The 13,335-nt window shown below is 48.5% G+C and overlaps 5 protein-coding genes across 5 annotated transcripts; 3 read left to right on the top strand and 2 right to left on the bottom strand.

Annotated features, from left to right (window-relative positions):
* Window positions 1-109: 109 nt before the first annotated feature.
* Window positions 110-2,455, top strand: FPOAC1_001456 (uncharacterized protein; the record flags this gene model as incomplete). Its single annotated transcript, XM_044846060.1, has 1 exon — window positions 110-2,455. The coding sequence occupies one exon, from the start codon at window positions 110-112 to the stop codon at window positions 2,453-2,455; it is 2,346 nt and encodes a 781-aa protein (XP_044711976.1).
* A 262-nt stretch (window positions 2,456-2,717) lies between these two features.
* FPOAC1_001455 (uncharacterized protein) lies at window positions 2,718-3,221 on the bottom strand (the record flags this gene model as incomplete). The annotated part of the gene is made up of 3 exons (XM_044846059.1): window positions 2,718-2,797; window positions 2,855-2,954; window positions 3,009-3,221. 3 exons carry the CDS (start codon window positions 3,219-3,221, stop codon window positions 2,718-2,720), a joined length of 393 nt encoding a protein of 130 aa, XP_044711975.1.
* Window positions 3,222-3,529: 308 nt separating this feature from the next.
* FPOAC1_001454 (uncharacterized protein) lies at window positions 3,530-4,669 on the top strand (the record flags this gene model as incomplete). The annotated part of the gene is made up of 2 exons (XM_044846058.1): window positions 3,530-3,982; window positions 4,043-4,669. 2 exons carry the CDS (start codon window positions 3,530-3,532, stop codon window positions 4,667-4,669), a joined length of 1,080 nt encoding a protein of 359 aa, XP_044711974.1.
* Window positions 4,670-7,538: 2,869 nt separating this feature from the next.
* Window positions 7,539-9,047, top strand: FPOAC1_001453 (uncharacterized protein; the record flags this gene model as incomplete). The annotated part of the gene is made up of 1 exon (XM_044846057.1): window positions 7,539-9,047. The coding sequence occupies one exon, from the start codon at window positions 7,539-7,541 to the stop codon at window positions 9,045-9,047; it is 1,509 nt and encodes a 502-aa protein (XP_044711973.1).
* Window positions 9,048-10,851: 1,804 nt separating this feature from the next.
* Window positions 10,852-12,696, bottom strand: FPOAC1_001452 (uncharacterized protein; the record flags this gene model as incomplete). The annotated part of the gene is made up of 3 exons (XM_044846056.1): window positions 10,852-12,314; window positions 12,375-12,422; window positions 12,477-12,696. The coding sequence occupies 3 exons, from the start codon at window positions 12,694-12,696 to the stop codon at window positions 10,852-10,854; spliced, it is 1,731 nt and encodes a 576-aa protein (XP_044711972.1).
* Between the last annotated feature and the right edge of the window lie 639 nt (window positions 12,697-13,335).

Here is a 13,335-nt window from a genome sequence, read left to right as displayed (position 1 = left end):
CATGACACTGTAGATTCACTTAAACATGCATGAAATTTTCGAGAGTAAAAAGCTACCACACACAGGCTTAATGAATCTATCTGTAAGAGCGCGAACAACTACAAACACGATGGCAACCGACAATAATTCTGGACCTCCAGCTAAGAAGAGGAAAACCAAGTCAAAGGATCTGAATGCTTTGACCGTCGGAGGAAAAGTCATTTCTTTAGAGGGTTACCTTACAGCGCCCCCCAAGCCTAAAGAAGTCGATGCAAAGGCATCGGAAACAACAGACAGCGAGACCCCAACAACAATAACAGCTACCACCGTACCAGAGAAGAAGAAGGATAACACGCAGCAAAGGCCAGCCAAAAACCACAAGGACTATCAGATCAAAGACCGTTACAATGAAAAGGCACGAAGTCGAGAAGACCCGAAACTGCTCAAAACTCGCAAACAGCTTCCCATCTGGCAGTATCGCGAGGACATTCAGCAGGCGCTGCGAAACAACAGCGATGTTCTTGTTCTAGTGGGTGAGACAGGTTCCGGTAAAAGTACACAAGTCCCTCAGTTTCTCTACCAGGAGCCCTGGTGTAGGCGGCAAAAGATCAAGCTCGCTGGATCAGACGAAGAAATTTCAGTTGGGGGCACGGTTGCTATTACACAGCCTCGACGAGTCGCCGCAACGACACTGGCCCATCGAGTTGCCCAGGAAGCCGGAACTCCTTTAGGAAAAGGCCGGCCGGATGGCTTGGTTGGTTATTCAGTTCGATTCGACCATCAAGTGCCGAAGGGCTCGCGGATCAAGTTCTTGACTGAGGGCATGCTGCTCCAAGAACTGCTGCGAGACCCCAATCTCAAAAATTACAGCGCTATTGTGGTTGACGAAATCCACGAGCGGAGTCTTGACGTCGATCTCCTGGTCGGGTTTCTAAAGCAGATTCTCTCTAGCGATCTGTCTGGTCGCGGCGGCATTCCTCTCAAGGTCGTCATCATGAGTGCCACAGCAGACGTGGAGGGTATCCAGGAGTTCTTCAAAGATGTTCGCCCCAAGACACAAGACGAGAATTTGCTCCAAGTTCTCAAGATCAAAGGAAGACAATATCCGGTGACTGTTCATCATGAGCCACGACCGGTAGCTGACCTTCAAGATGCACTTCTCAAGACGATATACAAAATTCATCTACAAGAGCAACTTCCTGGAGACATCCTTGCTTTCCTGACAGGTCAGGAAGAGATTGAGGCGGCGCAAAAATTAATCGAAGAATATGCGGCAACACTGGCATCGAACATCCCCAAGATCAAGGTCTTCCCGTTGTATGGTCAATTATCGATGGACGCGCAACGCGAAGCGTTCCTGCCCGTCAAGGCATCATTTACTCGAAAGATCGTGTTGGCAACAAACATTGCTGAGACATCAGTCACTGTACCCGGAGTCAGATACGTGGTGGACTGTGGAAAAGCCAAGGTGAAGCAATACCGAGCTCGTCTTGGTATGGAATCTCTCCTCGCCAAGCCTATCTCGAAGTCGTCTGCTGTTCAACGAACTGGTCGAGCTGGTCGTGAAGGCCCAGGTAAATGTTTCCGCCTGTACCCTGAAACGGCTTTCAAGACACTGCAAGATTCTGATCTTCCGGAAATTCTTCGCAATGACGTCCTAGGAGCGGTATTGACCATGAAGGCGCGCGGGATCCAAGATGTTCTGACGTTTCCTCTTATGGATCCACCAGAAACAGAAGCAATTGAGAAGGCACTGATTCACTTGCATTTCCTTGGAGCTCTGAACGATGATGGCACCATCACAAAGACTGGTGAAACGATGGCCCGTTTCCCCATATCTGCGCCTTTGGGAGCTGTGCTACTTGCTGCTGCTAATCCCGAATTTGACTGTGTGGTTGAAGCAATCGACATTATCTCCTGCATCACATCTGGCGAAGATATCTTTTTGAGTATACAATCTGAAGAGGCACAGGAAGAGGTCGAGACCTTTAGAAAGGAGCTTCAGCGCCGGGAGGGTGACATTATTACATATCTCACCACCATTCAGCAGTACACGGCCGAGAATGCAGACAGAGTGGTTTGGTGCAAGCAACGGAAGATCAACATGCGAAACATGAGACAGGCTCTGAACATTCGAAGGCAGCTTCGCGGCATGTGTCTCAAGGAGAAGCTTTTGGATGAAGCTCCACCGGCCGATCCTCAGCCGTTTATCCCCATCTCACCAGAGCGCGCAGAGCAGGTCCTCAAATGCTTCATGCGGGGCTTCGCTTTGAAGACTGCAATGCTGGCTCCCGATAGCAGTTACGTCACTGTTCAAGGCAAGCACGTTGTGGCCATTCACCCAGCTAGCGTGCTACATGGGCAAAAGAAAGAAGCCATCATGTTCCTGGAGCATGTTTATACTAATAAGAATTATGCTAAAAAGGTCAGCGCCATTCAGGCAGTATGGATTGCAGAGGCATTGGAGGGGAAATGAGCAGTCAGATGCGAGGAATCTGGCAAGAAAAATACATGATAGATAGCTATGTGTCATTTTGCAAAGACATAGGGAGGTATCCAGAAGACTTTCCAGCTCCTTATTCATTAATACTATATTTTCGCTCATTACGACCATCTAGTAAGCTCTACATCGCTATGTGCCATCATGACATCGATTATGCACAACGAAATTCAATGTGAAAGATTTGCTTGATCTACTCGTACAATGTATGTCTACAACATGTATAATATCCAGGCGCCTATGATTCCTGCTCACCACCCTCTTTGCCTCTGTTTTGAATTGCCTGCATCAACTCGTATAGTTGGTGTATTTGCTCATCTTTCATGGAATTAGTAACAGGTCTCTGCAAGATGATATTGGGTCATAGGTGCTCACCACTCATCTTGGAGAGCTTCTGCTCATCTAGCTTATCACCTACCCACTGGTCACCCTCAATCTTTTGCGCATACATCTGCCACTCTGTCAAGAACCCAATCTGTTTTTGGGGTCAATATATCTCTCCTCGGAATCCCTCTTCAAATTGACATACCAGATGAGCCGGGTTATCCACCTTTCTATGCGCTCTGAACTCAGCCTTGATGTACTCATCCCCGAGAAGTCTCATCTCGGGTGGTAGGTGCTTGCGATGGGCACGTAGGAGTCGTCGATACAAGGGAATAGGAGGGAGGAGAGCCATGGGGTTTGGCTTCAGACCACGCTGAGGAGTGGTGGCTGATGCCAGTCTCAACAAGGACGGACGCATTTTGCACAATCAGTAGAGGTGGCCCCTTTGATGTCCTTTTATAATGAGAATATAAGTTTAACTCCCAATCGTGGTGATGTTACGCAACGGGGAAGAATGAATTATCGAGATTGACGACGGATAGAATCGCGGGAGTTGATGCGATTCTCAAAGACAGTGTCCGGCGCATTAGTTCCATACCACTCACTCACTACCTACTTTGTCGCCCCTACGCCCCACTACACTACATAACACAGTGCACACACTCACAACTTTTTGCCATTACCTTCACTTCAAGAGAAAACAGATACGAATAAAAACCATTCGACATGTCTTTCTCATTTGGATTCGCAGGCGACGACATTTCTGATGACGAGCAAAACTCTTCAACTGTCAAGCCAACAGTCCCAACTCCTGCAGCCACCAACAGTGCATTTCCTGTCGCAGGAAAACCTCAGCTTCCACCAACTCTCCACCAACTGTCTGATCTTCTCGCCCAGCAACCGTCCAAGATCGCCTATGGCCTTCTAGATGTTGAGCTTGACGATGGAACTACTATTCAGTTGCCACGCAGAGAGTTGTGGGATGTGAGGGTGCAGCTGATGGCTGAAGAGGAGGATGTTGCAGGAGCGCAGTCCGAGGGTCTGGGCAGTCATGATGTAAAAACGGGGGTTTATGAGGGCGGCTTCAAGAGTTGGGAGAGCAGTGTTGACCTTGTCAAAGTTCTGGCCGCGAACAAGGCTGTATCGACGTTGGAAGAGAAACCTTTTCGAGTGATGGAGGTAAGTAGAGAGAGGTCAATGTGTGTAGTTTGCATAGTATGTCTAACTCTATACCAATAGCTTGGATGCGGGACTGCGTTACCATCTCTGGCTGTCTTTCAATGGGCCATGACCTCAAATTCAGAAAGGAAGCCTCTGTCTCTCATCTTGGCGGACTACAACCCTTCAGTCCTCCAACTGGTCACTCTCCCCAATTTCATCCTCTCCTGGGCTCTTAATAACACTCAGCTACCTGCTCTCCAAGAAGCCTTCTCAATCGAGGGTGAAGTCGAGCTTGGCCCTGATGTCCTTTCAGCTTTCCAGCAGTTCCTTCAAGAATCAAACATCACACTTTCTTTCGTTTCCGGAGCATGGTCACAAGAGTTTGTGGATCTCCTCTACACTCTGCCTTCAGGGCATGGTCAACCAAGCGCTACATTAGTCCTGGGCGCCGAGACAATCTATTCGCCGTTTGCCCTCCAAGCTTTCCTTGAGACCCTCTTCTTGATCCTGGAAAGGGAGCGAGGTACCGAGGGCAGCCAAGCGGGCGCCTATATCGGCGCAAAACGTTTGTACTTTGGTGTCGGCGGTTCACTCGATGATTTTATTGACAAGGCACGTCAAAAAGGTGCCAAGGTAGAGCAACTGCGAGAAGAGGCGGAGGGGGTTAGACGTGGTGTCGTCGAATGCGTTCTCGGACCTGCGTAATGTCTCAAAAGAAAGTCAAATAGAAGGATAATTAAACGGTCAAAGTAATCAGAGTATATTCCTAGTTTTTGTTCTTTCAACTTTCAACCAAAGGGCCAGATACTGGCTACGTGAAGCAGTATGGGTATATACCATCCCGTTAACGCCGGTGCTCTCCCACCTTACCGAGTGTGTGTTACTTTGCTACCAAAGCACTCGATTTTGTCCCATCCAAAACCCCATATATAACCAAGGCTACTTGCTCTTCTTAAACTTCTCAGCACACACTGGGCAGTACCACGTCCCGTTGGGCTCGCTTTTGAGACCAACGCAGGACCAGTGGAACCACTCGTAAGGACAATTGTCATTGTCGCATGCAACCATATCGCCGTAGCTAACATTATGGCACAGGCAATATTTCTTGTCGTCACCAGCCTCTTCATCATCTTCATCAGCATCCCCTATTATGTCATCGCCGTCCATATCTTTACCGTCGGCCACGGGCGTACCCCTTGATCGACCGTCGGCGCCCTCTTCTTCTTCCCCACTACCGCTGTCAACATCCGAAAGCTCGCTATCATTCGTCGCCGCAGGGGAGTTCCGGTTCGAGGCCTTCTTTACTCGCGATAGATTCGACTTATTGGGCATCTTTTTTCTTGCTCCACCAGTTGGAGTACCTCGACGCCCGCTCACTGTTCCTGTTGACTTGACAGAACCCGCTCTGGGACCTGCACTTCCTGCTCTTGTCAGCCCTGCTCCTCCAGGTGCACCTCCCTTAGGGGTGCCTGGACCGAGCGAGGAGTGTCTTGCCAAACCACTAGACGCACTTGGCAGAGTACCCAAAGCAGGGTTTATACGAGGAGCCCGCTTCGTTGCAGGCCCAGCTGATCCCTCTCTTTGTCTATTCAGGATTATGCTGGCCGCAGGTGTTGCAGGAGCGGATGCGGCATGCTGCTGAGCCTGTGCGTGTCGGACATTTGGGTGATTGGGAAGTCGAGCGAGGGTAGGGTTTGACGAGGTTTGCGCGGCGGCAGTGAGAGGGGTAGATGGGCCAGCGGTAGTCGTCATGTGGCTCGCTGGGTTAATGGCGCGAATCGAGGGAGCGGTATGGTTCGCGGCGCTTGGTCGGAGCAAGGACGGGACCTCGTCGGGGTCAGTGAAGCCAGGTTCGGCTCTGTCGTAAAGCTGCTTGATCTGAGAGTCCAAGTTCCGTAGGTGCTTGTCCATTAAGAGCTGCATCTTCTGGTGTAAAACAATCTTTTCCTGGGACAGCTGATCTGCTCGAGCATAGTTCTCGCGAACCTGGGCTCGAAGAAGCTCCTCCTTAGGGTTTGGCTCGTGGCTTCCGTTGGTCTTGATCCATTTTTGAATCTTTCCGTCGCGATCCTCGATTATACGGATGCACTCGTTGTATTGGCGGTCTTTGTCGGCAACCTCGCTTTGGACGAATTGAATCTCTTCGGGGAGATTTTGGACTCGATTGATCCAATCTTCGAGGATTATGCCGGGGTCGAGGGGCTCGGCTTGAGGCATCCTCTTGACGAAGTCGATGGACAAATCGTCTCTAGGCATGATTATTAACGATAAGAATGCGACGCGATAAGAGCTAACAGAGAAATGCGGTTGCGACAAAGTCGAAGCTCTCAAAAACCGTTCGACAGATAGTGCTGTACCGTCAGGCCAGTGAACGTATGTATTTATATGTGAACGGATGCAGATCAAGAAGAATAGAAGAAGTATGAGACAATCCGACAAGTGGATTGGTCTGTTCTCGGTCAAATCAAGACGAAAGGCAGGACAAGGAGTGACTTTTTTTTTTTTTTGGAAAATGCAAGGCAAGCGGTCCCCGTACAGTACAGAGGAAAGTGCAGGGGGCAGACTTTGGCTGTCGCAAGCAACGCCAAAAGCAAAAGCAAAAGCAAGCCAAGATTCAAGATACAAGATTCAAAGAAGAACGCAGAGAGGAATCAGCATGAATGACTCGGCTCAGCTCACCTCAATACCCACTTGCACTCGCTTGTTCCTTTTATTTGAGATGATGATTTTGAGGTGGATTGCAGTGCTCAGTCAGCGCAGCTCAATCCAGTCAAAGAGAATACAAGAAGCAGCCTTGGATTGATGTTTGTTCTCTTTCGAAGGAGCGCTTTCTTTGAATACGACAGGATGAAGAATAGGGAAAAGGTGGAGAGGCATGAGGTGTAAGTTTTGTGAGGCAGCAAGCAACCTAAAGAGGTCAAGTGACGTTTAATCGCCTTCAGTGCCAGCCTTTCAATCACCGCCACATGCTGCAGCCACAAGTCTGGGCTGCCAATGACTTAGTAGGTAGATACCTAGCCTAGACTTTATACGGTATAGATAGATCAAGATGGTGGAATCTGCAGGTGGTTCCTGGCAATTTCCATCCAACAACGAGTCTCTAAAGTTGAGAAAGCAAGGGTTTCCGAGCCAGAACATTGTTAGTTCACTTCACTGGGGGCGGTACTCATCAGTCTAATATAGCAGGCACTCCCTAGTGCACCTACCTCAGTGCCTAGGCCTGCTGCTAGGTAGGTACCTACCTAGCTAACAGTTGCCGCTCCATTGCATTTGTCATTTTCGACTTTGAACATCTGAAGCCATTCATTTTACCAGCTACATCAACTCAACTCACACAGCTCAACCGCCAACTTCCTGCATGAGCGTCGTTTATTGGCAACACTGTACTTCGCGTATTCTGTTCTATTGAACCACCACAAACTCATAGTGCAAGACTTGTTCTTTGAAACTCACTGGGCTTAACAAACTAACCTGCTCAGAGTCGCCCACTCACTCACTCATCCGTCAACCAGCTGCGTCGCATTCTATATTGCATAAAAGATTCCCAACAGGGATCACTTGTACACCCGTGGCAATGGATATAGACGCCTACAGGTACCGGGTGCCAAAGCCAAACTATCTTCCACATATACCAGACGATGATCGCGACAACTCTCTCGTGGAAGAGTACTCCAACACTCCGCTCGGCTTAGCCAGTGAGATGGAAAATGCCAAATTCTACAACAAATGCAAACGTCTCGCCGAAGAGTCCGGCATCTCCCGACCCAAGGGGTACAATGTATCCTTTCACTGTAACCCGGACATCGAGGAACATCACTTTGGTGTTACTCATCCCATGAAACCCTGGCGGTTAACTCTTTCCAAGAGTCTCATTTACTCTTACGGCATGTCTTTTGCGATGGACAATTATATCTCCAGGTCAGCCACGTATGAAGAACTCGCCGAGTTTCACTCCTCAGACTACCTGGACTTCCTCGGCACAGTACTGCCTGAGCCAGTACCTCGAGATCTCGAAAACCAAGGAGTCGACCTGAAGTTCAACCTAGGTGGATCTGACTGTCCCCTCTTTGACGGCCTATTCAACTATTGTTCTTTGTCCGCTGGCGGGTCCCTTGATGCAGCCAGAAAGATTTGCTCAAAGCAGTCTGATATCGCCATCTCTTGGGGTGGTGGCCTTCATCATGCCAAGAGGTCTGAAGCGTCCGGGTTCTGCTACATCAATGACATTGTGATTGCTATCCTCCAACTCCTTCGCCATTATCCCCGAGTCTTGTACATCGACATCGATGTCCATCACGGCGACGGAGTAGAAGAAGCCTTCTTCTCTACTGACAGAGTCATGACTGTCTCTTTTCATAAATATGACCCAAACAACTTCTTTCCTGGTACTGGCGCTCTTGACGACAACGGCCCCAAGAGCGAGCACAATCCCGGTGCTCACCATGCCTTCAATGTGCCCTTGAATGATGGTATCACTGACGAACAATATGACCATTTATTCAATACCGTGATTGGCAAGATCGTCGAAAAGTTCCGACCGGGTGCCATCGCGCTGCAATGCGGTGCTGACTCTCTAGCCGGTGACCGTCTTGGTCGCTTCAACCTTCAAGTTCAAGGTCACGGAGCTTGCGTCAAGTTCTGCAAGGACATGGGCATTCCCATGATTCTTTTTGGAGGTGGCGGGTATACTCCCCGAAACGTGGCCAGGGCATGGACATATGAGACTAGTATCGCAATCAACGCCCAGGACAAGATCAACCCCATCCTTCCAGAGCATGCCCCCTGGCGCGATCATTTCCGACAGGATACTCTCTTCCCTACTCTAGAACAAATTTTGGGTGAACCCCGAGTGAACAAAAACCCAACGAAACGCTTGCAAGAGATTGTGCAGCATGTTACAGAACAACTTCGCTTTGTGGAGGCAGCACCAAGCGTTCAGTTCCAGACGATACCTCCCGACCTTGGTGGTGTCAGAGATGATGTTGAGGAACGGATCAAGGAGGAGAACGAAGAAAGGCGGGATGAGGTCCGCAGAGCACGAGAGGCTGCAGTAGGGGCGGTAGGAACTGCAATGCAACTCTAGGATTTTTCAACATCAAAATCCATATGTCAGGGCTAGAATATATGACGGTCCTGGTCAACTAAAAATGCCGTTCCACTGCCTCTGAAGAAGCACGAGCCGAATCCTTTGCAGTACCGATGAAGCTTATGTAGATCGTCTAGCTGAACCGATCAAGACGGGTGCTACATTGTCCAAGGACGTGGTTCCTGTATAAGGGTTCAGCTAATCTCCTACCGCAGAGTGTTTTGCTGTCATCCACTTACATCTTTCTGATTTTGCTATATATTGGCCCAAAACTTATATTCTTGTTTACTAATAGCCGCTGAACAACTATCAAGGGTAATACTTGGAGGTCCGGCAATGCCTTTGAGTTGCCATTGCTCTCAGTTGTATCCCAGAGTGGCTCACATGTGATGGGCAATCTGAAGCAGGAAACTCAGCGCCAGGTTGCAACCAGAGAGAATCAGGATATTACCGATGGTGACTTGAGGATATTGAGGATTGGTTCATCGCTATTTATGCTTTTGCCTTCATATCTATCTCATTTACCTCGTTTAGTCTCCCTTAACCCCCGCTCCCCCATGATATCCATATCGCATGTTTGGTAGATAGTTTTCGTTATTTACTTGGATCAGCAATCTAGAAACATTCACTTCCCATAGGCCCTTCTTCGTGCTCTCGTAACTGAATATCTCGAATCACACCTTGGCTGTTGGTGGCTCTATGGACTCTCACTCCAAGCTTAGTATTGAATGGGAAATTAACCATCATTAGCGTGCAAGTTGACCAAATTCAGGATGTGAGGAGATGAACTAGTGCTGTTGCGTCAGCTACCCTCGTCAAGTCGTGTGAAAACAAAGGCAGGTAAACGTAATATATGGCAACCTTGTCAGACAATTCAGGGCTGATATAGAAGCAGCAAGTGTTTTAATCTCAGCGATCAGTTTTACAGGGTTCTAGATCCATCAGGTTTGCGCTGGTGACCGTGCGTCAAAGACTTTCTATGAAGCAGGCCCTTAACTAATAGTTCCATAATATAAACGATGCGGGGAATATAGGGCCAATAACATTTTAACAGTGGATCAATTATCAGACTATCTATCTGTAACTGACCTTTTGATTAAGTCAATACCTGTGGAACTTCAACCTTACGGCTGATAGCTTTAAAAGATACTGGCTGCAATGATCCAAACCTCTTGACTACGTGTATATGCCTTGTTACTTCCTCTCTAGCATTTACGCAGTGCTAGAGCGACCTCTGAAATTGGTGTTATTACATATCCAACAGTTGAATAACAGATGGCGATATTGTCTGGTGAATATCTGAGGTACCACTGTTAAGGTCATTCAACTTTTTCTTATACTTATCCTTAAGCGGAGCATCAGAAGTATGCAGAATCTTGAATTAATTCTCAACTAATCATTAATCCTATCCCAGTGTTCCAACGTTCGTGAAATCTGCGGCCAAACTGGTTTCATTCAGTACAGCCATCTTACATTCAGAGAGAGACATATATAGATTCAAAATCTGAAGTTGGAGGGGGTATACTGCGAGCTGAAGGCCCTCAGAGCATGACTAGAACGGACTGTCATGACACAGCCACATCACTTGCTACAGAGGAAGGGTAGTGCCATCACAAGATAGGTCAATTCTAAGATATATTTTACCAATCAAAGCTTCTCTCTCGTAGGTGCTGAGTAAGTGCGTTAATCAAGTGGCCAACTCTTAGGTCTCAGGATACCTTAGCTTAGAAACACTCAAGAGGGAAATTTTCGGTAGAAACACAATCCAAAAATGGGGTTTTGTCGATTCATCGCTCCTGCGTCATTGAGATATACCCGCCCTGGACTTTTGCTGCATCTTACGAAGCTCCATTGCTACAAAGACCACAAGTGAGACCCCTACAACCAGGCCGATAACCAGAAGCATGATATCGACGGGCACTGGGTTGCCGTTGAAGGTCTGGTGAAAGAGAACATCGAGACCAGACTGTGAAAAGTTGAGCAGGCCAGAGAGGCAGATGATAAGACCGTACACAGTTCCGAACGTTCGGAAACCAAACACCTTGGCACTGTAGTCAGACACTGCAGTGTAGTAAAACGGACGATATAGAACGAAAAGGATAATTCCAGTGTATGCTGCCCACTCAAAAGGCAATACGCCCAGAATGCCGATGAGTGTACCGCATGCCACAAGAGCTGACAGCACAAGAACTGTGCTGACATGGTCAAGAGCTGTCCCAATAAAAGGAATCGCAAAGATCCCGCCAGCTGGGAGGGCCACATCAAAGAAGGTGTTGACCCTGACTGCGCTTTCACGGTCGCCAAAAATAGCCTCGTACTGTGGTCGGATGGTAGCGACAAAGAAGTTGATTCGCGTCATTTGCACAACAGTGAAAAGACAGATGAGTATGAACCAAGGAGACCGAATCTGTTCGATGACAGTACAGTCGTGAAGAACTCCCCATACTCCCGAAGCAACATGTTTTCGTTCACTGGCTTCAACTTGGTCATCACCCTTGGCGGATCCCAATAGGTTCTCGATGTCTTGTACCACGGCTTCGCGCCGCTCTCTTTCCTCACGACGCTCATCGCGCAGCAGGGCGGTATGCTCGTCAATTTCCTGCTGCGTGCTTGTAGTTGAGTGGACGATGATATCGTCATCCGCCTCAGCAGCTTGGTCGACAAGTTCTCCAACCGTCTTGTAAGATTGGCCTGGCATGATCAGAATCTGGCTGATGAAGATTAACAATGGGACAACTAAATAAAGGAGGAAGAAGCGGTGCAAAGTAAAGGCTCCATCTGTGGCGTTATATACAAGACGGTAAACAAGAAACAGTGCGCTCGAGGAGTCGAATGCGCCAGTCAAAAGTGCCAGGATGAATCCAGAGTGTCGTGGGAAAGCGTTTGAGAGCTGGAAAGACGAGATGTAGGTGAATGGACCTCCGAGAGCAAGAAATAGATAACCTGGTAGAAGTCCATCAAACGGTAGAGACCGGGCATAAGCCATGAGTAATGCGCCTGTGGTCAAAAAGAGGCATCCTAACATACCACAGACACGAGGACCATAGTTATCAAGGAGCGCTCCGACAGGAAGAGCGGCAAGGTTCGTCCCGACAGCGGCGACTGTGAACATCAAGTTCAGCCTAATCTCAACACACGTGTTATGCGGATCGTCAGAAATGGCGCCTACATGACTTGTCGAGCGTTGATGGATGGCGGCCTCGCAGATATCGGAATATGCGCCTTCGAGCTTGAGGACGGGTTTGATGGCAGCATAACCAAAAACTACCCAGTATCAGTCAATCACTTTGAAGAATTCGATTACAGGCCTGAGAAGGCACTGACCTATGCCTGCTGCAAAGAGGCAATGTACAACAGCAGCAGCAATCTGGACTGGGCTTACACGTTAGCGCTCAATGTATTACTACCATTCAAGTGGCAACTTACGCAATCTCTTCCATGAAGGGACCTCAAAAGCACCAACAGTCTCAGCAGGCTGCTCATCCGGCCTCAGCGATGCAGTCTCAAAGTCCTGCGGTACAGGATTAAATGTCAACCGCCGAACCCTCAGACTCGCATCGCTACCCCTTCTCTCAATAGAAGCCCCATGATGATGACCAGGTGGAGCCGTCAGCGTCTCAATGCTTTGAACTCGGTTCAGCGACATTCTCGATCTTAAACGTCGAAAGTTTTAAAAACCCGTAGATGAAGAGAGGAAACTCCAACGGGCAGCTCCAAGTCAACGCCGAGTAAGAAAGGCTTGGACTGTGTAGGTATTTAAACGGGCGCCGGATAAAACTTGTGTGGGGTCGATGACGATAGAGGCATGGGATCGTGATGCGCTACTAGACGGCAGGCTGCAGTAACGCTTCTTTAGCGGCGCCGTCAACTTATCTTTTATCATTCATTGCTTGGTGATACCCATTGACTTGTTTTGTCACTAACAAATACGACGCTGAGCTGCAGCCAAGCCCTGTACATCCAATATCTCCATGTTCAGCCTCCACTCTGCTGTTATTACCGTCTACACCTTTTAGCCGCATCTGTTTTCTTTCCTCTGCTCGTTTTTATCGTCTTAGCAACCCAGAACTGTTGACTGATACGAGACAGAGGGTCCAATACCCAGGTAGGTGTTAGGCCAACAACAGCTCAACAATGCGAATTGCTATATGCTGGAACCATGATACCACCCTTCATCTATTTGGGATGACACTGAAGAGGGATTGGTCCGATTGGAGGTCACATGCAGCAATAACAATGCAAGATGCTCAATGTTAATTGGCAGCCCGAGTTTAACTAGCAGGTA

Source organism: Fusarium poae, chromosome 1 (genome assembly GCF_019609905.1).
Source record: "Fusarium poae strain DAOMC 252244 chromosome 1, whole genome shotgun sequence".
NCBI lineage: Eukaryota > Fungi > Ascomycota > Sordariomycetes > Hypocreales > Nectriaceae > Fusarium > Fusarium poae.
Note: the sequence above shows the minus strand (reverse complement) of the source record. Positions and strands in the feature narration are given on the sequence as shown.